At 39.4% G+C, this 25,799-nt stretch overlaps 2 protein-coding genes across 2 annotated transcripts in view; both read left to right on the forward strand.

Annotated features, from left to right (window-relative positions):
* LOC124128749 (cell adhesion molecule 3-like) overlaps positions 1-25,799 on the forward strand; it is a 184,717-nt gene that overhangs the window by 38,606 nt on the left and 120,312 nt on the right. The gene's annotated exons all lie outside the window — the stretch shown is intronic.
* LOC124128743 lies at positions 997-22,379 on the forward strand. Its single transcript, XM_048385013.1, has 5 exons — positions 997-1,069; positions 3,750-4,169; positions 12,589-12,692; positions 18,916-19,066; positions 22,197-22,379. The coding sequence occupies exons 1-5, from the start codon at positions 997-999 to the stop codon at positions 22,223-22,225; spliced, it is 777 nt and encodes a 258-aa protein (XP_048240970.1). The 3' UTR covers positions 22,226-22,379.

Here is a 25,799-nt window from a genome sequence, read left to right on the forward strand (position 1 = left end):
TGACGAGGTCAGTAAAGTGGTTACCGCGCTTCTCGACCTTTTTCAGCCATGTTGAACTTTGTGCGAATGACGTCGGTTTTTTTTATTATGCACACATGTCACATACACGTAACAATTATAACATGAGACAGTCAATTTGAAAAAGAAATATCTCAGACTGGCCAGGAAGATTTATTGTTTCCAACCTCACATTTATTGGCGTGAGACTACCGCAAGTTATTTGTTCAAGTATTGTATATTATTATCGACTGTGTGTCATAGCTATTTAGCTCGGCGAAAGAGACAAAACGACAGTGCTGATAGTCTCTCTGTTTATGATTTTAATTTACATAAATTATTCAAATCTAAGATATGGAAAGGTAGCTATGATAGTTAATATTAGGGTCGTATAGTGCATATATGTATGGGCAGGAAGTTCCTGATCAAAACGTTAACATTGAATGGACAAGCCCTAAGTGATCGACAGGGCACGTTCGCATCATAGCAGTGCCGCGATTTCTTGACTACTAGTGATTAATATCATGACCATCGATCCACGCAATTGGGTTGGTTGGTTTGTTGTTTTACGCCGCACTTAGCAATATTCCAACTATATGACGGCGGTCTGTAAATATTCGAGACTTGACCAGACAATCCATTGATTAATATCATGAGCATCGATCCACGCACTTGGGATCGATGACATGCATCAACCAAGTCAGCGAGTCTGACCACTCGATCCCGTTAGTTGCCTAGGCCTCTTACGACAAGCATAGTCGCCTTTTACGACAAGCATGGGTTGCTGAAGACCTATTACTTATACCCCGGATCTTCGGGTGCGTTCATAAAAATGCACGTTGGTAAGTGTCCATTAGTAATGAGCATTTGTTAATTCGACGTTACATGCACCTGATCAACCGTTCAATGGACATTTGGGGTATCCTACCTCTCATATGTTGAAGCGCAACGCCTTTTACAACTAGAATAAGATGGTGACGGTGAAGTAGACGTCTACCGATGGTGTCCCAGCAGGAGAAAGATCGGAACTCGGTGCTGGCAATTGTAATGTGGCGATACTATCCTGCTGCAAGTACAGTGACAACCCGACTACAGTGGGCACAGAATTTTCATTTCGGAAGAGAACATATCGACCAGCAAAGTGTAAAACAATAGGCACTTTATGTTGCCACGGTAGTACTGTCCACACCCCCACACCACACACCCACACACCACACACCCACAACCCCACCCCCAACCCCCATGGGGTACAGCGAAAACATGCCCAATCTGACGGAAGCCCAAAGCAAAAACGTCATTGGCCGACTGCAAACAGCAGAATCCTCTTCAGCTGCAGCCAGGTTTTTCCAAGTAGCACCAAGAACATTACAGGACTGAAAACGTTATCAGACACACGGGACTTCCCGGATCTGGTCGACTACTAGAGCACAGAAGAGATTGACACGTCTACATCATATAGGTGAAATAACAACCACGACCAATAACAATACCAATACCAGGATTGCGTAGGATATCCGCCAAGAAAGTGAGCAACCGTTTACGCGCTGAAGGTATTCGCGCTAGACGACCAGTTCGAGGTGTCATTTTGATGGACCTGCATCGTCGGCTGTGAAGTCAAATGTGTCACAGAGTATGGCCACAACTGCAATGGAGACAAGCTTGGTTTAGTGACGATTCACGTTTCATGCTTCGCATTGCGGATGGGAGACGTCGTGTTTACAGGCGTCGCGGGGAACGTTATGCACGAAACTGCGAGCACGTCAGCAACAACCACACATTCACAGATCTTCCGACAGTTGGCACAAGCGCTAAAGGCAGGGTGGGTGAACATCCCCCAGTCCACAATTCGGTATCTGATTGTTTCCATGGGAGGATAACGCCAGTCAGTTTCGATTCTAATTGTGACCATACAAGATATTGAGAACAGATGACCTTCATCTTGAAAATCAACAGTTCCATGTGTGTCATAGGGAACCTGGTTCAGTGAAAATGATATGTGCCAATCTTGAACAATCGATTACCATCTCCTGATTATTTATATGATATATGAAACAGACATCTAAAATCAGTTATCTCTTTTTCCTTTTTTGTGAGTGAGTGAGTGAATGAGTATGGTTTTACGCCGCTTTTAGCAATATTCCAGCAATATCACGGCGGGGGACACCAGAAATGGGCTTCACACATTGTACCCATGTCGGGAATCGAACCCGGGTCTTCGGCGTGACGAGCTAACGCTTTAACCACTAGGCTACCCGACAGCCCCTCCCTTTTTTTGTGTGAAGGCAGAGTATATAATAGGGATATCATCGTGTAAGTTATACACAACTACTGATTTCATTGCTATGTGAAAGTTATTTACATGTTCGTTTCCTGAAGATTAATGGATTGAATTAAATCTAAGATAGACATTGTTAAAACATTTCAATACAGGATACAAACTCACGGTTTTCTGATTGTGAGGCCATGTAACATTAATAGGCTGCATCTGAGAGACAGGAAAGGAATATTTCAAGCCCCTTTCAGGTACCTCCATCAATTGGATCAAAATGGGAAAAGGTGTATAAGTTATTGAAACCCACATTTACCTGAAATGTAAGGGCATGAGTTATAGATACACCATGAGTCTTCTGTGTATAACATGCTTGTCCTACGAGCCGTCATAAATAAGAATCGGGGACAACAATGTGTGAAATTGTCCACTGCGTACAGGCTGCTGTGATACAGCTGGAATAGTGTTGACTTTGGCATAAAACAACATGCACACACTCTCTGTTTATCAGTGACCCAAGTAAATAGCATTGTCTTGAGGATTGTTTGTTACAGTTACATCTAAGGTTTGGTGAGGTGAGACTTAGAGAACGTGACCATGTATTTTCAGGTGAAATGTACGTAATGGACACTTGCACTGTTGCTATATACTAAAGGGCACTGAGTTACAGGATTCATATCATGTTAGGGCATACAAATACCTCAATATTGCAGACCCGTTCGGTATGTGGTTTAATTGTGGTGTCCGATGCGACTATTGGTCTCTCAAGCATGCTCAATGCTTTCTTTGTTTGAAAAGAAAATAACGCTCACACAGTGTCTGTCTCATTTGTCATCACTCGGCCGTTCCATGGTGGAATTATCCTTCGTCATAATATACAATAATCCGCCACAACACTTCTGGTTAAAAGAAAAGGTATTTTCCCTAAGATAATTTCTGTGGGGCAGAAAAGTATTAACTGTCTATACGCATCATTAAACCATATGTATGTATATACAAAATATTTTTTTTTTATTCAGGTGATAAGAGGCATATTAAGTTCTGCCATATATGTGTTTCACAGGATGATGTGATTTTGGACAGGAAATGTTTACACCTTTGTTACTAAGGTAGCATGTGGCACCAGGCATTCTGTTCAAACATGGCTTGCATTAGACATGAGTTTTGCCAAACCGGAAGTGATTTTGGTAAAGTGGAAGTGCTTATAACTTTGTTATTGATGTTTTAAGTGACTAGGACCTTTGTTTGAAAGTTGTGCCGGATTAGAACTCATTTTCCCCATTTTTTAAGTAGTCATTATTCTTTGAAGTGCTTATAACTTTTGTATTATTCTGAATAAAGGAACATTCATCATTAGGGATATAGGGGTGCATCTGCGCTTGTCTGTAGTAGAAACATTGTTCAAGTTCCAAAGCGTTGTTGTGAAAATTAGATGTATAAATATTAATATCATAGTGCGTTTGATTCAACGAATATGTTTTAGTTAAAGATGACATCACCACTGATTTTAATGTCATCAAAATTACTCTTCTTGATTTTCTTATTTTCAATGTTTCAGGGTACAGCTGGAGTGTTTCTGTCCCACTCAACATCAGTGTATGCAGCAACAGCCTGAGTAACCCACTGACCCTGGACTGGACTTACACACCTGCAACTCCGGATCCATTCTTTATAGAATGGTCAAAACAAGGAACAGGTTCATTTTTTAATACTATTGCAACATATGTTGCCGGCACATTCACACCAAATGTTGCATACGCTGGAAGAGTCAGTAGAACTGGAAGCACAGCAGAGATTGCAAAACAGGGTCCACTGACAGCAGCTGATGGAGGGGTGTACCGAGTCGCTGTAACTGACAGTCCTGGAAACACTTTATCCGGTTTTGCAAATGTCATCTTTCCAGGTAAGTAATTGAAGAACACTGTTGTTATTGCTTTGGTCATTAGCTGATTTGAATGAAAGTGAATTGAGCCTCTGTCGTTCCACATTGTATGTCGTCCAACCGTCAGTTTTAAACGTTTATGTACAACTGACATGAACTCCAGCGAGTGAAAGTCGTGACACATTCGGTTGTCCGTCCGTCGTTAACTGTTACAAGTTCAACATTTTTCATGTAAATTCGAAACTAAACTAAAGGGTCATGAGCCGCACTTATTGCACGTGCAGCAGCACTATGAGCGGTATTAAAGTGTTTTTGATTGCCTGGCATCCGCGGCAATTGGAACATGACAGTCCAACAACATGCCAATAATTAACAGAAGTGCAACGAAACAACGTCATATGACGTTGCAGGCTGTGGGATCAGCTGTAGCCAGGGTTTACAATGTAGCATCCAACCCCATCACAAGGCTATGAGATCGGTTTCAACTGCATGCTCAACACTATGGGCTATCTCCCATCATTGCAAGACAGGTTTGGTCCATATCCAGGACAAAGCTCACATACAGCACTGATCTCAAGAGCCTATCTACACAACAATAACATTGATGTTCTCCCCTGACAGGGTTTGATTTAAACCCGATAGACCACTTCTGGGATGAATTGGAAAGATGGCTACATCGACCGCAACCCCATACTCAGACGTTGCAGCAGTTGCAACGGGCCGAGTGGGCTACCATTCCCCAGGATGTGATTCGCATACTCGTCTCTTCTATGGGCAGGAGATGTCACGCTGCCATCGATTCCAATGGGGGATATACGCGTAATTCATTATAGCTGACCTTCACCTTGGACTTTTACTATCTACCGATAACTGAGATGACAACAATCACAAAGTGTTCTCTCCACAACATTTTGGTTCAATACCTTGTACGGTCCCCCGAATAAATGTATTTTCCTACCTCCCACAAATCTGGCTTTGCGTTTCTTTTTTTTTGAAGAGTATATTTCCACAACATGTTGAGGCAACGTGTCAAACTTTACCAACTAAAAAATCAATTACCACAAACATTCGCAACCTTCATTTCCATCCAGTTCTGGTGAGATACTACTTTTGTGAAAACTAATTAGAATTCATATTATGTTCATGACCGTCTGGTGATTATAAACCTGCTATTAACGTTTACAGTATTTGTTTCATTGCTGGATAGTTAATAATTTGTATTTGATTATTGATTTTTTTTTAATATTGTATGTGAATTTTGAAAATTATATTGCATGTGTCATTAATTTATTTATCAGTACACGTAGATATGTGTAATGAATTATATAGATATAGTACATAAGTTGTTAATGACGTGTATTTCAATCAATATAATTAATTAAATAAATCAAAATGTATAGATACATAATGACATATGCATAACTTATTCAATATAACTTATTAAATATGTTTTTGACAGGTTGACAATCGTCACTTACTCTTCAATTCAAACGAGGAAATATATGTCCTTAAACATTGTAAAATAAATTACACAGCCACAAAGAATGATGTGCAAAAGTGATCAGCAGTTTATCACAGTATCACGTGTTGGATTCAAACTGTTATCATGAGACCTGTTGTATCATGTGTGGCAAAACTATTGAACTATAGGCAGTTCAGAGACACCCAGACCTAGTAAGCCTAGACAAGAAAGGTTTATCTCTTTTGGATATCTGCAATGGGCGGACTGATGGAGTTGCAATGAACGCTAGGTCCCGTATGTTGTATGTAATTGATATCAGAGCTGTCGAAGCATTATACATAACCTGGACAAAGTCAACAATAAGGTTTTCACAGTTCATACACATGGTTGTCAGGAATCGGTCCAGTTTACTGTTCGCTTCAAGAGACGCTATCTTCTTACTTACCATCAGATCATTCATCTCAAAAGACACCTAACTGATGCCTATGGACAAAGGGTTAAAATTGGCGAAATGTGCACATTTCAATCAAATGCATGCATCTATGATACTCAGTGATGCCTATGATAGTGATGATGATAAGGAGGAAATCAAATAAGTCAAGAAAGTTTGATCTCTTTTGAAAGATGCCACCAATAATTTGTTACCGATGACTATCCCTCACCTAATGAAGTCAACACAGCTAAACAAGAAGAGCAAATACCACCTCTCCTCTTCATCATGATATACAGAGTATTATTGTGATGCCCCAGAGTGGATCATCTCTTGCAAAACAGAGACTTCTGATTGTATCCCTGTAATCCTTCAAGCATCATTCTTTTTCTTAGCATTGGTCTCTTCATTCCCCAGACAACTCGCTCACAGATCCCTCTGAATGTTCTTTCAGCATTTGGCCTCAGCATATATTGTGATCAAGTCTGAGCTTTTGAAAAAAGCTGCTGCTGTTAGTCAGACAGTCAATGCTGTACCCCAGCCACAAAGTGATGGATTTTGTCAATGGATTGCGGAAAACTTTGATAACAATGAAGATGCAGTTTACTACGTTTTACAAACATTCCTTTAACAAACTATTTTTTGGTCCTGTCCATTTGCTGTATATGTGCCTTACATATGGTTATAACATACTGCGGTTATAACGAATTATAATTTGTGGCCCTTTGAGTTCATTTACTATACTCTCTGTGGTCATGAAACAACACATGGTATGGGGATTATTGAATGCAAGACTCCTGAAGAACACAGTATATCCAGAAGGAAAGTCTCATCAACCGAAATCCTTATGGCAGGAAAATGCTATGTGTTCCTCAGTACTATACAACCCAATTATCCAACTCAGCCCACAGTCGACTGAGGCTGTATATAGCAATATGCTGTTTGTAGCCAACAGAGACATAACATGGGACAATGTTGTGGACAGTTGAGGTTTGATGAACCTTTGTATGCCAAGGCTTATAACATCAAGGTTGACAATGGACATGCATGTTGCCATTTGTTTTTGAGACTTTCATCAGCATCAGGGAACTGTGTATGCACACAAATCTATTCCAACGATGGTGGAAGGGAAGCGCTACACAAAGTCTTTGCATGCCTGTCTCCTAACAGATACTGTTTTGTGTGTGATCTTGTTAAAGCCATGTGAAGAGTCATCAGTTGATACAGAAGTGGCCAGAAAGCAAGGTCAACAGACAAATGCTGCGAAGGATTGAAGACCTTCATCTGAGTTTGCTGAGCCATGACAAATCACCTTTCGAAACTTGCAGTAACAGTACCCTTCAACATAATTGAAGAGAAGAAAGGTCAAGAACTGGCAAACTGTGGACGCTTTCACAATTGTCCATAACTATATTAGAGCAGAGAGAACATAGAATTGAAAAATCTTCATCTCAAAACAAGCCAGCAGATGTTGCCTTTCTTTGCTGCTCCCGAAGAGCTACTGAAAGAAGTGCGCTGCTCTTGCAAAATTTGATCATGCACTTCCAGCAGTTGTCAGAAGATAAATGTCCTGCAGCATTCACTGTAAATGTTTTTCAGACTGCCAACATCCAACTACAGATATCCTTGTTGACTCGAATAATGCAGTGTAATGTACACAGTCTCATTATTTACAGAATGACTCATCCATGTGATAAAATGAGTTAAGACAAAAAAGATGTCTCCAAAAGTTACCAACAGAATAAGGTTTCAATTTCTTCGTGTGTCAATTTCCCGTAGGTGAAATTTTCAAGGTGAAAAAAAATATTCGATAATCATTTTTATTATTCAATTTGCTGTTAATAATAAGAGATGTCTTCAGCCCATGATAAAACCATATACCATACCATAACATTTCAACCCCAATCTGACGACGTTGCGTTAGGTGAGGTAGGATGGTGTAGGTTGCGTACTGTTCTGCTACTAATTGGTCTCACATTAGGAATTGTCTAAGCTCTCCGATACAGTGACTGAGAAACAGATGGTACATCTTACAGACGACTATGTTTGCCTTCTACATAAACCTGCCAGATCATTTCCTGTAAGCCTCATGACTTCATGCTCCCTTGTGTCCCCGTTTTATTTTACATATAATGCTGCACACCTTTTTCCCATTGTATGCAATCATACTTTCCTAAAGTGGTCTGTACTACGTGCCCCTGCCGTTCTGAAACAGGAATTGTCAGGAATCACTCATTACACATTCAAACACTATTAGGGGGCACGGGTGGCCCAGTCGTCTAAGCCGCTGCGATTAGCTTGCAGATTTGCGTCATTTTGGCACTCTAGAAATCTATGATGGTGGGTTCGAATCCTGGTTCGTTCCGATTATGTTTCTAGGTTTTTGTCAGCACCATACCCGTGCTCGTGGGTTTCACCGAAGTGGCAAACGTCTGAGACCTACATCCCTTCGGGCTTTCTTCCCACATTAAGCTGACACGCCGCGAAATAACTGGAATACTGTTAAAAGCGGCGTTAATATAATTGTATTAATTTATATAATTGCTGAAAAGGGTCCAAAAGCTTGAACACTTGTCAAAGTTCCATGTAATATTTACTACAGGCATTTAGGGCTGGTCTTTGAGAAAATAGTTTTACAAACACAAAGATTGTAAGAGAGCTTTTTAATACAGAGGTAATTAAGTAAAAAAACGCGATTATGTGACACGTACTGTTACTATAACATCAAAGTTTTTCTCTTACCCGGAATTAGATCAATTTGGAAGTCGGCCACATTCCTTCAGCCTGTACAACTAGCTAGCTTTACCTGCTTTCTGACATTTAACCTACCCATACAATCACTAATCAGCTGCTCTGTTTGTTTCAACTGTTGAGAGTTCTCCCACTCAGAAGTGAATGCCCCTGTATACGTGTCTCCAGGTCAGCATCAGATCTGGGCAGCTCCACAGCAGCAGTGTCCCAGTAATGACAAGTTCACAGTCATTTAAGTAACTGTTCATGTCAAACAGATTTCCTTCGGGTTGCTTGGTTTAGTTTTACCGTTTGGTTAAGAGTTCAGCAGCGCTGTATGTTTTGACTAGTGTGACATGTCAGCTTGTGAGGAAATGGCGCTTTGAAGGCCATGCGAGTGTCATTTTCCTGGATTGATAGTTTTGTTTAAGCATCCACAGATTCTGATTCTTTTGTCATGGCTATGTATAATCCGGAAAGGAAGATAGTCAAGTTTTTTAAAGGTATCTATCAGTGTGTTGACCTGTAAGACACATTCTTGTACGTGTGAAATATGTGGTTCCAATTATTGTTCAAATCATTTCAATGAAACAAGTCTTTAAAACAACCTATGATGCATTCTCTTTGTATGGACACTGGGCACATCCAACTTGAACAGTTGTATGAGCATGTCAGATTAAAATATAGATCAGTTGGGGATTTGATTGCAGAACATTAAAAATAGTTTACTGTAATGCTAGACACAGTGGTTTTGGAGAATATTGTGTAGATACAAGCGATGGCAAGTTACACGTTCAGTGGTCTAAGGATGACATATTTTTTTTCTGCAGAGATGCATATCTTTTCTTAGACTTCGATCATTTGGTTCTCATATATCAAGAACACTGAATATTTACTCAGCGAATGCAGTATGAAATGTCATCTGCACTCTGCGCTGTTCAGCCAGTTCCAACGTGTTTATAATGGGATGCATTGTGTCGGTCTGGAGGTGCTAACATCACAATGACAGGTTATGACGTCTGTTTAATTTATAACTACATTCAATGCATATTCCATGAGATCCCCCGCCATTTGAATAATCATTTTGTGCTCCTTGAGAAATTGTGTTCCCCAGAAAAGTGTTAGACCAATGTTGCACACTTACAACAGTGTCAAATAATGCTGGATGTCAATGGCTTCAGTAACAGTATGGGCACTGAAGTTTCGGACAGGTACCTTTTGACAAAAGAAAGAAAACTACACATTGATCTAATGTGAAGGATTGGGTGTATATTGACAATAAAGTTCTATTAAAGGTGAATAAGTTCAATGAATTTCATTCGTCGTGTTGAAATAATGAATTTGAACTCTTTGTGATAAGTTGACTCATGTACATATGTTTATGAAAGCTGATATGCAGCAAATATGTACCATGTGGAAAAACACATGATACGTATTTTTAACCAAGCTACAAAGTTTGGCCCTCATGTTCCCCCATTTTTCTAGTGTTGCTGCATTTTCGATTGAAAGTCAAGTGAGCACATAGTCTGATGTCTGACTTTGGGTCTGTTGTTTACTAAAACGTTTTCGCCATTTGCTCCTAAACTACAAAATCTATGAAGCAAAATCTTTGCATGATTGATCAAAGCATGGCAGTCACATTGAACATGTCACGTGTATCCTTTGCGCAGCCATTTTGCATGTATAATTATAAAATGTGATATGCGGCAAGGATGTGGTATCCAGAAAAAAACATATAATACAATGTTTGGCATATTTAACTTTTTAATCAGTTAGTACATACTGTTGTGATTGTTATTGAAATATCACCTGTGTTTTATATGGATTATATTCATATTTGGTGGACGGTCATTTAGAAGATTTCACTTTATTATGGTGACATTGGCGTTATTTGAAGATTACAGACAGCACTTCACTAATTTGGAGTTTGCTTCACTGATCGCTACTTCATCTTGGTAGCTTAATGATAAAATACCTGTAATATGTTTATCAGGCATGCCTTTCCCCTAAATGTGTCCTGAAGCATTTATATGCTCGTCAAAATAATGTAGGAAACACTGACATTTTGTACTGTTCATTTGATTCCTTTTAAATTTGGTAAATGGCCTCCTGATCGGCGGCTAACGTACTGACACGGACTATAAAGGGAGGGGAATAAGTCATATAGGCATGTAGTTATACCTCAACGTACATATATCCTGCACAATGTAGGCTACCATACAACATGCCTTGCCTCAACCCAGAACAACCCATCACTTATTACACCAAAATAAGTTAAATCCCACTTTTTTTTATTTTCAACTTAAACACAGCCATACCTTGTTACAACACTCAGATTTACACACTTAAAACTGAATCACATTCCAAACTATACATATGCTCGTCAGAACAATTTAGGGTACACTGATATTTTGTAGCACTGTTAATTTGATTCCTTTTGAATTTGGTAAATGGCCTCCTGATCGGCGGCTAACGTACTGATATTGAAGACTACCCTTACTCAGGTGACTTCATGACCAGAGCAAAGAATCTGAAACATACTGGACTCGTCAACGTTCATTTTGACCAGCACTCATTTTCATGGAACTTTTTGTTGTAATCTCCTCCTCACGGCTGACATAAAAATGGAGATCGTGCATTTGCTCGCTTATTCTCATGAAGCACGAGCCACAAGGAAATTTTGTGCGAAATTTGGGTTGATAAGGCAGGTTGCTATGAAACTGCATCACTGTGTTCAACATGCCACAACGTCGACACCTAACGATTGGAGAGCGAGCCAGAGCTATTGGGTGGCTAAATGAGAATGTTTCACAGCGGGAAGCTGCTCGAATGTCATGTGTTAGTCCATCCGTCATTTGCAGATTACGTCAGCGATCCCTACAAACACAGACAGAACGTGATAGACGCCCTCAGGACGCCCCCGTGTGACAACAGGAAGAGAAGACAAGTACGTTGTTGTTGAAGCATTGAGGAGGAGAACAGTCACAGCAAACCATCTTCGAAGGCAACTTGGGGCTGCTGCAGGAACAAATGTCAGTGACCAAACAAGAAACCGTATGAGGAAAAGTAACATCAGGCCCCAACGTCAAGCCGGAAGACCGCATCTTCTTCCGCGACATAGAGCAGCCAGAGACGCATGGGCACGGCAACACCAACAGTGGACATGACAACAGTGGTCAGGAGTTGTTTTATCTGACGAATCTCGGTTTTCACTGCAGCATAATGACGGTCGTGTTCTTGTCTACAGACGGCGTGGGGAACGCTTTGCTGACGTCAACGTCCGTGAGCACAATCGTTTTGATGGTGGTAGTGTCATGGTGTGGGCCGCCTTCTCATTTAATGACAAAACCAATCTGTACGTCATCAACGGGAATTTGAATGCTGCTCGCTCCAGGGATGAGATTCTGAGACCAATGCTGATTCCTTGTCTTCATCGAATATGCCCACAGGCGGTTTTCCATGATGACAATGCTAGACTTCATCGTGCACGCAGTCACTGACCATCGGGGACAAAACAATGTTACTCACATGGAATGGCCAGCATATTCCCCTGATATGGCACCCATGTGACACGTATGAGATCTTTTAACGAGGCGTGTCAGGGAGAACCACTATCCACCTCAAGATCTGCACCAGCTAAACGTGACTGATAGAGAGACGTTAGCAATACAGAATGGAATGCTGCCCATCCATGTTGACCAGTTTGTGGTTGGGGACATTATAAGATAGAAAACAGTGCAGCACTTAGAGGTAAATGATGGTCAGTAAATGAGCTTCATTATCGCAAAACTTTACCTTGTGTCTTTTCTTCACTGCAGCTGTAAACGGACCAATCAATGCATCATGTGTGGAGACTGCTGCTAATGTCTACACTGTGACCTGCTCAGTAGATGTGACACCACCTGTCACACTGCAGTTAAAGGTAAGTTTTACAGCCAAAATAACTAATCAATTTGTCCATGTTGATTTGTCTAAAATATATTGTCTCATACAAATTCTGGATCAATTCGTTTAGAGATTGATACAGCAAGAAACATGTCCATGGTAACAGAGTATTTGAATATACAAAGGAAGAGCCACTCAAGGTTAAGCCTGGTGTAATATCCCCGACATTTCAGTTTGAACGCGGAAATGTTTAGAATGCTTATGTCTCTTTGTGGAGACAACAATAAATACATTTGTGACGTCAGTTTGCAAACATCAATGTTGCTGTCTCAGTGCACAAAAGACTCAAGCAAAGTAGTCTCATTGCTCATTGTGGGATAGTCACTGAACTTACAGAAGAAAGGCTACGTATGTCAATTGCTTCACTGTAAAACAGGGTGGTAGAATTTTTCAAATACAGTATTTATGTATTATACCCAAACAATTATTCCAATCTCAGAGTGGATGTGTATGTGCCCGATCGACTCCAATGTTGTTGATGCTAAAGACGTGGTCTACACCAGAACAACCTGTTGAAACAACAGCTGTTGACAGTGTCACACTTGACAACATCTGCTTCACAGAACTCGGAAACAGTTGTAGATCAACTTACTGTTGACGTATATGTTGAAACCATCACAAAGACAATCAAACGTTCAAGCTTGTAGACAACCACCCAGAACAACCCTCATGTAGACTATAACTGTAGAGGTTCAAAACTCCATAGAACCACTGTTAATGGAGGTGACTCTATATACACAAACAAAGTAGTATGTCCTGCTCACGTAGAACCACCATGAGTTCTAATCCTAATTAAATTCATTAAATTCATTGTAGAGACATGCAGTCTAGGTGTAGGTGTCCGACTTACTTTGTAAATCACTCCCCTAGGCCCTGTATCATCATTGGTGATCTCAGTGGGCATAAACCACGATGGGGTACTGATACTAACAATAAAACTATTGACGAATTTATTTATGATGAACCTAATTGCACATTCAATTATGGCTCCAGCACATAATTATACTGAACCGCAAAAGAAACGTCACCATGGATAGATATATGAGAAACCTTATTTGTCCAAACACTGTAAACATACTTTGAGACATATTAAAAAGAGGAAACTTGGCAAAACTGATCATCAAGAATAAAATGAAAGTGTCAAATGTTCTCAAAGTGAAACAAAACACTAGTCTCTGAGAAAAGAGCATCACAAGTCAGTATCTCAAGTGTCTGCCATGTGCATTGATGACTGCCATGCAACGTCGATACATGGAATGGATGAGGCGGTTGATAAAGTCCATAAGCACTTGAGCCCACACTCTGAGGAACGCCTGATGCAGTTCAGCTGCAGTTATCAGCCTTGGTCGGACGTCGTTCAGCCTTCTTTGAATCAAAGTGCTCAATGAGATTTGAATTGGGACTGAGGGCAGGCCACTGCATGGTTCTGATGCCATTCTGCTGGGGGAAGTCTCTTGCGTCGCCTAACTCTCTCTCTGCAATCTGCTGTTGAGATACAGTAACGGCTTTCGTCTGAGAAGAGGACTCTTCAAAATCTCCACTGCTGGTGGCGCTAATGCTGGTGCTGTGTTGCCCAGTTAAGACCGTCCTGGTGATGACGTGGTGGCAGAATGGGTCCTCAGTGTGACCTTTGACAGTGGAGCTGTCTGCTCGTCAATCGTTGACGCACAGTGTCCGCACTAGTGTGTCGCTGGTGTGTCCCCATGGTCTGTCGAACAGTTTCCCAGCAGTAACAAAGCGATCTTGAAGATACTGTTGCACAATCTGATGATCCTGACGTCGAGTTGTGACCCTTGCTCTTCCAATACAAAGTCGGCCATCTGTAGTGTTGGTGGTCTGGTAACATTGCTTGAGCCTGTATATGGTCCTTACGTGGTCTTGAAATGCATTGGCTACTTGCCGGGCGGTTTGTCGAGCTTGCAATCGTCCAAGGGCATGTGGTAGCAATTCAGTAACGAATGAATATTATCCGATTTGGTTGATCTTTATAGGGCAAGAAGTTGGGGAACGCATGTGCATTTCAATTTGCACGAAACTCATGTGCACCAGGTTACCATGGCCGTTGCCGTGATGCGTTTTGGCGATCGGTTTTATTGTCATCTGTTTTGGGTTTTTTTATAATGAAATTTCATTTTTACGGACAAGGTTATATCAGATTTGAGAAACTTTGACAATAATTCCTCAGATATTTAAATGACAACTTTTCATGCAATGTTATTTGGGGTGACGTTTCTTTTGCGGTTCAGTATATTTATAATGTGAAAAAGTACTTGACCTTTGCGGAAGTGACCATTTTCGCACAGTACTTACAAACCCACTAGCTGTCCACCTTGAACAAGACAGACTTTTTCTAAGGCCAATTGACCATTACAGTCCATTTGAAATCAGACGTTTTCATGGATATTCTTGACCCTAGTTAGTTGTTCTCGTGCACACTGAAACATATACTTGATGAAATTATGTCCCAGTTTTCAGCACATCCGCACATTCGTAAAACATTTTTAAATGATTAAAACTGGAAACTGGCTATAGGAAATGTAGGACGAAGAAGTACCACCCTGCTGTTCATTATGTACTCTTAAAAAAAGTCGGGGATCATGAAATGTTAAGATATCATATTAAAACAAAGATAAGTGCTGACGACAAATACCCTGTGGAAGAACGTGTATGTTTGTAAAAAAACAAAAACACATCCGGTAGTAGCATCATACATTTGCGAAGGATTTTGACACTTTTAAGGAAGGTCGATTAATATCTGTGCACCATTAGGAATGGCAATCCTATTGAAACTTGCTTATAATATGCTTGTACATTTAGAGGACATGGGCAAAGTGACATGGTCATCACATATTAAAAACATTTTGTTTTCTCATGGCTACGGCTTTGTATGGTTAAACAGTTGGTGATGTTAAACTCTTTTTGAAACAATTTCGTGAACAATCTACACATATGTTTTATCAGGAATGGCATTCCACTCTAGAAAACAGTTCAAGGTATGACTTGTACAGAACGTTTAAGAGTCTTATTCAACCAGAAAAATGCTTAGCAACATTACCATCAAGAACTCTTCGACGTCCATTTATTCAAATTAGGCTCGGATTGTTAGATCTCATGATAAATGAAGGAAGGAAAATGTCCACTGAAAAGTCGAAGAGGCTGTACCCATTATGTCATTCAGCTATAGAAAATGAAATTCATTTTACTTTTGTCTGTCCTTATTATTATGACCTAAGAAGAAAGTTTATACCAGAACGCTATCTGTCAAATTATCCTGTACCTGCTTTTATTTCTCTTCTTTCTTCAAAAGATGATGCTGTCATATTAAAACTGGCTATATATGTTCAAAATGCAATTTCCCCAGAAACAAATTGTTAAACATGAGTATATATCCAAATATGTAAACTACTGATTTGTAACTATCTTGTATATGGGCCGGAGGCCTGACATGCAATAAATATCTTTGACTTGACTTGATTCTGCTGACCATAAATTGAGATTTATTTCATTTCTTTCATTATGTCTCAACTAGTGATTCAGCGTTTGTAACGCGCAAAGCTTCTACAAGCTATTGGTATGCTGGAAACTGGCAGAAGTTATCATGCAGCGGCCATTACTTTCAATGTTTCACAGTCTGTGATTAGCAGAAAATGGAACAGGTACCAACAAACCCAAAATGTTGAAGATCCAGTCCGTTCAGGGCATCAACGGGCAACAATAGGATTACAGGCTCTTCAATACCAACTGTGAATTAAATTGCTGAAAACTCTCATCAGGCTACTGGAGTACAAGTTACACATCAGACGACTTGCGGCCCTTCTCCATGCTGGACGTCTACGTCTTGTGCCATCCCTTGCAAATCGCCATATTGACAACAGACGTCAATGGTGTACAAAACGTCGAAACTGGGGTTATCGCCGCTGGTCATGTGTGAATATTTCAGATGAGTCCCGATTTACTGTGCACTTCCTTGATAGGCTTGGTCGTGTCTTGCGACGTTGAAATGAACGTCAACCTGAGACCTCCTTCAGATTTGGCAGTTCATTTGGTGTAGATTGTCCAGGTGACGTCATTGCAAACAAGAGTCACTAGACAGTATTTTCGAGACGAAATACTGACACCCATTTGCGAGGCGTGTCGGTCACCAGACACAAATCGTCAATGCTCACCTCCATCAGCACAACATCAATAGCATGCCATGGCCAGAAATGAACCCAGGCCTTTTCAGAACTTGGTCAGGTGCTGCTATAGGAGTTGGATAGACTCCCTCAAATCGCCAGTGGGAGATTCATGCACAGTATGCCTCGTCAAGTAAATGAATGTGACGGTATACGCACTACTGATCCCAAAACTACAACTTTGAAATTGCTCATATCTTGCCCCTAGCATCCTTTATTTTGTAAGAAAACTGAAGCTACTTTTAATGCAACGACCAGACGAAAATACATTTGAAGCTTGTATTGTACCAGAGATAAACTATTCAAACATCTTGTTATTTAAGTTGCAATACTTATTTGGATAGCCAACACAAAACATTTACTTACAATAGGCAAATAAAAACAGCTATAGCTAATAATGGATCAAACTATGGCATTCATGATACACGTATTGATATGATATATCTCTTACAACTAAGGTTCATTTCAAGAGTGAGTTGAAGTAATCTGATAATATATAGTTGCTGGTTCACAACTGATTTGATGGAATTAATACACACCATGTTTAGTGAAGCTTTTACGTTACTTTGGTGGTAATACTTTTGTTTTCGAGACAATATAAAAAAATCCTCGTCTGTGTGTACAATGAGGACATCAGTGAGTCAGAACAGGTATCTTTTAGTTTACATTTAATGGGGTTGTTTTTTTTAAAGACAGATTTGTGATTAATAGAATGGAATTTTAGTCAATTTTGTTACTTGGGGAAATTATCTGTATCCAAAGGATTGCAGTTTTTAATCGGTAATAACAGGTTTGTAACCTGTAGGTGTATGCTGGATCTGTGCCATGTTCACACTGGTACCAGGGAATGCAGAGAACTTTAAAGTTTACGCTATTTTGAATGGGAAGCCAGAGAAAATATCTCAGAAGTGGCGTTACATGTCAATCCTTTGATAACAGGACAACAGCGTTCTGGACCTTTTGCAAATTCTACATGAATGTTCCTTCGTTTGATAAAATCACACTTTGTTCAAACCCCTGTGATTGTTTTGTAAATAAATATGTCACCTTGTCATTGACTGTTTTATGCCCTTTTTTCAGTCTACCATTAGCAACTCTACATGGTTTGAGCCACACGCTCCTAGTATTGAAAAGAAAACTCATCATAATCACTGCAGCAGAATGTTTTAGTCAACAGTATTTTCCTCAAACTATTGGACACATTGTTTTGAAAAATCAAATAATGTTGTTTTGACACTTGTTAAATTACTGTACCTGTCGGAGTTTACATACTCAACTACCCCTTCCTGAGCGCATATTTATCATGGCTTTTTGATTGACTTTGAAGGTCAATGTCTATACTTTATAAGCACTATGTATTGCAAAAAGCAACGACAATGGAAATGGTGGGCCTATACAATTCACTTTAGTGGTTAGGTAATCCTACTTGCAACGAGTATCTTGTTTGCGAAATGGGTTTTCATCAAGCAATATCAATACAAATTTGTGATAAACGCGTGAATTATTTTTTGAATGAACTGGCATATTCTTCAACTTTACAGAATGGCACCGGAATTATAAGTTCTTATTTTTCAGCAACTAAATATGGCAGGGAATTGAGCACTACTTTTAGCAAGGCAAACATTCCATTGTCGGGGCAGATTTTCTGAGTAAGAGATCATCATCAGCCTATAACAAGCTCTCTGGTATGTATATCAATACTGTTCATTTACCAGAAAATATGTTCCTGAAAGAACAATAATGTCACCAACATTTGAATAATTCCTTCAGGTAACACACCCTGTCACCTTCTGAGAGCCATTTAACATTTGCTTATCTACCTACCCACACCTGCTTACGGCATATATTTCGTAGCCTTTTGTAAGTGTGAGAGAAGATGTAAGGCATTGGTTCAACATTATAGTGTGTGTTTGTGTCATCGCCCATGAAATGATATTCTTCCTCTTGCATCTTTCTCTCATCTGTTAGCAGTGTTATGATTACCTCAACTTCTTTACGTTACTGATTGTTTGTCCTATGTTTCAGAATGGCACTGTTGACCTTGACTCGGCTTCTTCAGCAAGTGGCTTAAGCAAGACACTAAGTGATGCACACACTCAGACTTTCCAGTGTTCTGTGACTGGGCAGGGATCAGAGTGTGTAACACCGAACTCCACAGATGTAACCTGTATCTCAGGTAAGACAGTGTTTGTAGTGTGTGCCTCATTCTAAGAACTTGGTATTGCTTATCCATACTTCAAACATCATAGGCAATCACTTCGATTTTTTATTATGTCACAGCAAGATTATCATCAAACTATTTTTTTCTCACACATAATGAATGAATGATCTCAAAACCTTAGGATTTCAACAGAATAGGACTATTTTAATAGAAAATAATCATGTTTAAGAAGTCTGTCAAAATGTCTTGGATCTGAAACACCAATACCAGTTGTACACAACCATGTCCTCCCAGTGCTCCAGATAAACTGAATTTCTCCAATATGCAAATGCAATATGCATAAAATAATCTTGAGTAAACTACGAACAGATACACTTAAATTACTTTAAAAACCCAGTAGATTAACACCATATCCATAATAACACAATCTTGCGTTTGCAGTTTGAGTACCTGTATGTTTTTACTTATCTTTCCTGACTAAATGAAGCCTTCATTTCTCAGTTTTGGCTTGATAATAGAAGACTTGATTGATAAATACTATCGGTTGATTAAAGTGTTATGCTCAGAGGGCGGTGTTGCCCAAAATACTCTACAAATCCACGTATACATGAACTTTATGCAGTTTACACTGGTGATAATGCTACAGTCAATGTTGATGTTCAGTGTAAGTATATAAATTACACTAGTGACAGTGCTACAGTCAGTGTTGATGTTCAGTGTAAGTATATAGTCTACACTGGTGACAGTGTTACAGTCAGTGTTGATGTTCAGTGTAAGTATACAGTCACTGGTGACAATGTTTTAGTAGGTGTTACAGTCAGGATCGTGTCTGAAGGTGAGTGCGAGAAAATTTTCACACCTCAGCATTTTACTAAGTCAATACTTACATATTTGCAATTTGTCTTGTTATTATTTTTCAAAGGTTTTAGCATACTACTCATATGTTTGATGATATTCATTTTTCCAATGAAAATAACAGATTTCACTTGAAATTGTAAGTGTACACCAATCAGAATCATTATGTTTTTTAGTTGTAATAGTTGTAGTTTCTTTGTTTAAGTTTTTCAGACACATTGACTCATTGTCATACATTAATCATTCATTCCTCATTTTGTTTCCTACTTTATTGTTCAATGGTCGGTTGGTTGGTTGAGTATCTACTGTGTTGCTTTCTAACTTAATTGAGTAGTTCGTTGCATTCATTGCTTGATTACATATTTGCTTGATTTTATTTGAATGTATGCTATTTATATATGTTTTTTCATGATGTCAAGCATATGGTTTAATCTGATTGATGTACATTTGATTGCTAGGTTCTGCTGAGACACCATCGGTTTACCGCTCTCGACAATGCGAACATAATGTTTATCATGGCAACCTTGGACATGGAGAACACATGCAGACGTTCCTGGTTGAGCATGTCCAGTTTACTTCAAGATCTGCACAACATACCGAATACAGACAGGGTTATGGTTGTGGAAGTGATATGTTTGACCCGAGAATATAATCACCAAATTATACCACAGCAACTATACCACAAATACAGCCTATAGTCATGTTGGTCATATAGGCTGCTAGGTATACTTGTGACTAAAGTAGGATCAAGGCAACCTAATTATCTCGCTTTTGAAATTACTAGTTTTGTTATTATCTATATGTGTCTACTTGCAACATAGAAGAGAAACACTATGGATATTGATCTGTGATACTAAAACCAAGTTGTTTCTTATTCCATTTCATATTTACGTTTCGTATGGGAACGTTTAAGGGGGGTAGAATATCCTTTTTTCCCGTGTATAGCTAAACAAAAGCAACAAAACAGTTTCACTGAAGAATGACAAAACATGAAAGACTGACGTCTAGATATCAGATGAAAATGATCCCTCTTGACACGAGCCACACTGCCATAATGAATTCATAAACATGTGGATTTTGTCATATCAATACTGATACATTTTCATTACAAATAAATTCATTCAGGCGTGAACAATATTAGTACTATAGGAAAGTGAAATTGCATAAGTACGAACAGGAATCGCCATGTGGCTACTTGTTTTTAAACATGTGTTTATATCCGTTCAGATGCTGCCGATTCCCCAGACAGTGGAACTGCATGGACTGGAATAATAGCATGGACTGCAACAGGCACTCGGAAGCTTGCTTGTACTCACAGTAGGAATTCTTATGATGCTGTTACCCAGAAACAATTTTATATCTGTATCTACCAATCAGCTGTGAAATATCAGGGTGAACCTATGCTTAAAATGTACTGAGTAATTCATTAATTCGTAAAGACAATGTGATTTTTATTTGATAAAGTGCGCTAAAATAAAGTGTTACAAAAACCGTAAACCATATGATCACTAAATTGTAGCAGTAAAGAAACAGAACATACTATGTCGTTCGATTGGCTTCGTGATATGACAGTTTCCAGAAGGCCGGCTCTGCCTATAAAAGAGTGAGACGCGGGCGATTCGAGGTCTTCTACAACCACCCCTGCGTCTGTTGCGCTTGTTCAGACGGGCTACCTTTCTGAGAACTCCAACTTCCTGCCAGCTACCATTACTGTTTCCAGATTTAAGAACGACGCACGTGAGTGTTTTTAAAGACATTTAGTGACAAATTCTGCACATTCGTGAGGGCATTGCCATTTATCATACGTTTTGTTACTAATTGCTACTGCCCCTTATTTGACCAATTGCTCTGCCATTTATGATTGGAAACTTAAAATTGTGTGCGTCAATATAATTTGTTAATTATTCATTGATATTGTGTGTCTATTTCCTGATTTCAAGTTCTGTATATCTCGATTTGGAAATGACCCCTGACAATGGACCAGTTGTATACATCGCCGCAATTAATTTGATTATGTCCCTTTGGCGTGCCAGGATCCAGATCATGTTAACAACAATACACGTGGCGTCATTATCCCTGAATATATGTTCCCATGACCCCGGCTTTATGTATAAATGTGTTTTGATACAGAAACACAACTGGAATTATATATTTGAAGATATGGTATCATGGGATATAAACCCTTAAGTATGTAAACCAGTTATTAAGTTCTGGGTGTGTTTGATAATCGCATCTTCTAGTTGCATACTCATTTGGTTGCAACTTTGTTTCATTTCAGATGGCAACCAAGCCCAGCAGTCGATACTGAATATTTGGTAGTCACACAAACAACATCACTCACAGTTGAAGATGTATGAGAATACCGAAAATTAATTATAATTTATCCATTAACCCATGGTATTACATTTTCCTGATTAATGTGTAAGGAAGAGGTAGGATATATTTTAGAAAAGGGAAAAAAATATTTATAAAGTCGAGCTTCCCTCTAACAAAACAGTTGTACTCAGAGTAAAAGGAAAAACTAGATGAAGTGATTGCTTACATTATGTCCACCGTTCGTCATTCTTGCCAATAAAGTGTCTATTCAGTTTGATGCAAACACATGCTTGTATTAGTTTTTGTATCGTTGAAGCCATTAAAACAGAATTTACTAAACCTAGAGTTATAATTATATCTTTTCAGGAAACACACCCAAAAGAGATTAATGTTCGAACTACAATAAAACAGAGAATACCAGATCCATAATGACAATGCATATGCATCATCTGTTGTCAGTGGTTAGATGTCGAATTGTTGAGGTTAGATCACAATGATGAAACCCTGTTAACTTCTAACTAGTCCATCGACACTGTATGTCACGACCACTCTGAATGTCAGCTTCAACGTAAACACCAACGACAGTCTCTGACTGGCGGTGCATGCAGTGGGTCAGGGAGAACATACCTAACTGAGGGATTGTTGGCGACGTGTGACACGAGACCTCGCTGTGTACAGTCACTCATTCACTACTATCGCATATATATAGTTACATTCATCTTTCTTCAAAAACATGTTTGGCTACGTGAGCAATCGAAGAAAGACCGAATAATAGAACGCGTAAAAACTTGTCAACCAGGAAGTGTGTACTAATTGATATCTACCGCCACAGAAGTGTATGACTTGCTGTAAGCCTCTATATGTGAAACAGGTGTAAACACATGCACTTATGTCGAGAAAAATCGATCAACCTGCCAAGCATAATTTAAAATACTCGGTGTCTGCATCACGAAGTTGCAGATAATTCTTTTTACATTCACAACCTACAAGAGGAGATAAGCAACATTATATATGGCAGAGACGTACCCGCTGTACTACTGTTATTGACGTGCACTCAATATACTCTATACTCTAGTAGTGTAATGCTTTGTAAATCTGTATGCACCTCATATTTCCCTGTTCCCACCCTATCTGTGTACACCTCACACTTAGAGTCTACACAATGCACTGACATGATACATATGACAGGTGGTGCAATAATAACTTTGATCACTATTGCAATAATATCATATGTGTGTATGTCTGTTTAGTGAAATGTGACAGTTCAGCTTCCTAGTTTGGTGAAACCCACATGCACTTTAAGGGACAATTCTGTTACCAGCGGATCCTAATGACGGAACTAAGTATCTATTACTATTACTATTGGCAACTGGTGTTGGGCTATATCAAGTACATACAGTCCATGTTTATTTTAAACATCATTTAGAAATAAGACACAATCAAATATCAGACAGTGTTAAATTTGCTTTCGAGACAGTTAGGCTGAGACTTTAACATAGACTAATTCACCAAAAGACCCGTGAAGATCCGGGGTAGAATAGGTCTTCAACAACTCATATTTGCCGTAAAAGGCGACTATGTTTCTCGTAAAAGGCGATTAACGGATCGGGTGGTCAGACTCGCTGACTTGGTTGAAGCATGTCATCGATCCCGATTGTGTGGATCGATGCTCATGATATCAAACCCTGGATTGTCTGGTCTAGACTCGATTATTTACAGACCGCCGTCGTATAGCTGGAATATTGCTGAGTGCGGCGTAAAACAACAAACGAACCAACCAACTTCCAACTACTTTTATGATGTACTGGCCTGGTATATTTCCGAAATATTCGTTAAAGGTAAGACATTTTCCCTAATTAGTCAACTCGTTCCTTGTAACATTTTCTTGTTTTTGAAAGGCCCTGACAACATAAACATTGGTTAAAGAACTTTCTGTAGAATGAGCGAGTTTGATGAAACACTGCTTTGAACAGTATTTCTTTTATATCCCATAGTGTCAGAGTAATGTTCCTTATTCTTCTGGTCAATGGGGCTATAATGTTTGCTCTAATGTTAACAGATGTTCAAAAACCGACACACGATAACATTTCCAGATATATATGTCAGAGAATATGGCATTAAATCACTCCCTCCCATACAGCCATATCTCTTCATGAAAACATTTACAGTCTGTCATTCTCTCTACTGGTGGTTGGCATTGAGTGAACTCCAAACAGGATGATAAGTGTTCACTGTTTCATACACTGCAGCAAGCAGTGAAGCACAAGGTAGACATTAGCTGTTGTGCCTATCTTCTGTAGGTCTGCATTAGCATGCAGCTGACACATTATTAAGCCGTTCTTATTGATGATCTCACTGACAAACTTTAGAAGACTGATATCAGTGAGTAGGTATATACTGGCGGGGGACGTGATACAAATCAGTGACTCGCACATTGTACCCAGGCAGGGAAACATTCCCAGGTCTCACTCTATGACGTATGTGCTGCTCTCTTTCAAATCCACTTACTTTGATTGTAAACTACTTCATACAGACTTCATACGAACAATAAACGAAAATGTGTATATTTGTAGTCCATACATTATATGTAGTTTCTCTCATTGAACTACAGTATGATAAACTAGTGTTTATCAAGCACTGAATAGAATGTCATGTCATTCACTTTCACAGTGATAAATTTGATTAGACTTGCTGGTATTAGACACCAGGTGTTGCATTAATCTACTACTTGAACAGCTGCAGTCAATGTTACACGCAACATTCACAAGCACGATGAACGGTAGCTGTCTATTTCGTAAGGAGAACAGTACTTGTGCTGCCTAGCGTCTGACGACATGTGTCTGACGACTTTCATGAATAAACTGTGGGAAAGCCACGAGAAAACAGTTTTATTCTGCACAGCCACACCCGGTCAGTCTTCATGGTAAATGGGCTACTAAGTAACATCACTGAACATATGCATGCATTGAACAGAACTGGAGCGTTGAGGCGAGCTGTTGACTACGGAGCACCGTCAGGGACACGTGCAAAAAAATGTAATGCTCGAGCGTGTAAAACGTTAAAATGTGTTTGGTTCCAAGAACAGAGTTCAGAAATTAAGTTATTACAGGGTTAGGGGCTGTATTTTAATAATAGTGTCAGCTTGTGAAACCTGAAGAAAACTCTTATGCTGATTGACACTATGTGAGGCAAATCTGGGGACAGGACATTTCGTGAAGTGGTAGGTTTAGGTAAAAAATATTTTAGTAATATGGAAACAATTGCGCACATGATATCACAACTTAGAACGCCCTCCCCCATAGTTACATGTATGATTATTTACAATTAATAATTAATTAGCAGAAAGAAAAGATCAGAAATAGATATCTGTATGCTGAACGTGACTTGGCACATACACACACAAACACACACACACACTCACACACACACACACACACACACACACACACACACACACACTCACACTCACACACACACACACACACACACACACACACACACACACACACACATACACATACACACTACACAGCGTCCGATTACATCCTCACAGTAACAATAACAAATTTATGTCATT

Source organism: Haliotis rufescens, unplaced genomic scaffold (assembly GCF_023055435.1).
Source record: "Haliotis rufescens isolate VD_foot unplaced genomic scaffold, xgHalRufe1.0.p SCAF_53, whole genome shotgun sequence".
Lineage (NCBI taxonomy): Eukaryota > Metazoa > Mollusca > Gastropoda > Lepetellida > Haliotidae > Haliotis > Haliotis rufescens.

Excerpts from the sequence above, each read along its gene's own strand:
- LOC124128743 (XM_048385013.1), top strand. The coding sequence starts at position 997 with ATGGTGTCCCAGCAGGAGAAAGATCGGAACTCGGTGCTGGCAATTGTA. Across the intron at positions 1,070-3,749 it reads GCGATACTATCCTGCTGCAA|TTAAAGATGACATCACCACT; the intron begins GTACAGTGACAA and ends AATATGTTTTAG. Across the intron at positions 12,693-18,915 it reads CTGTCACACTGCAGTTAAAG|AATGGCACTGTTGACCTTGA; the intron begins GTAAGTTTTACA and ends CCTATGTTTCAG.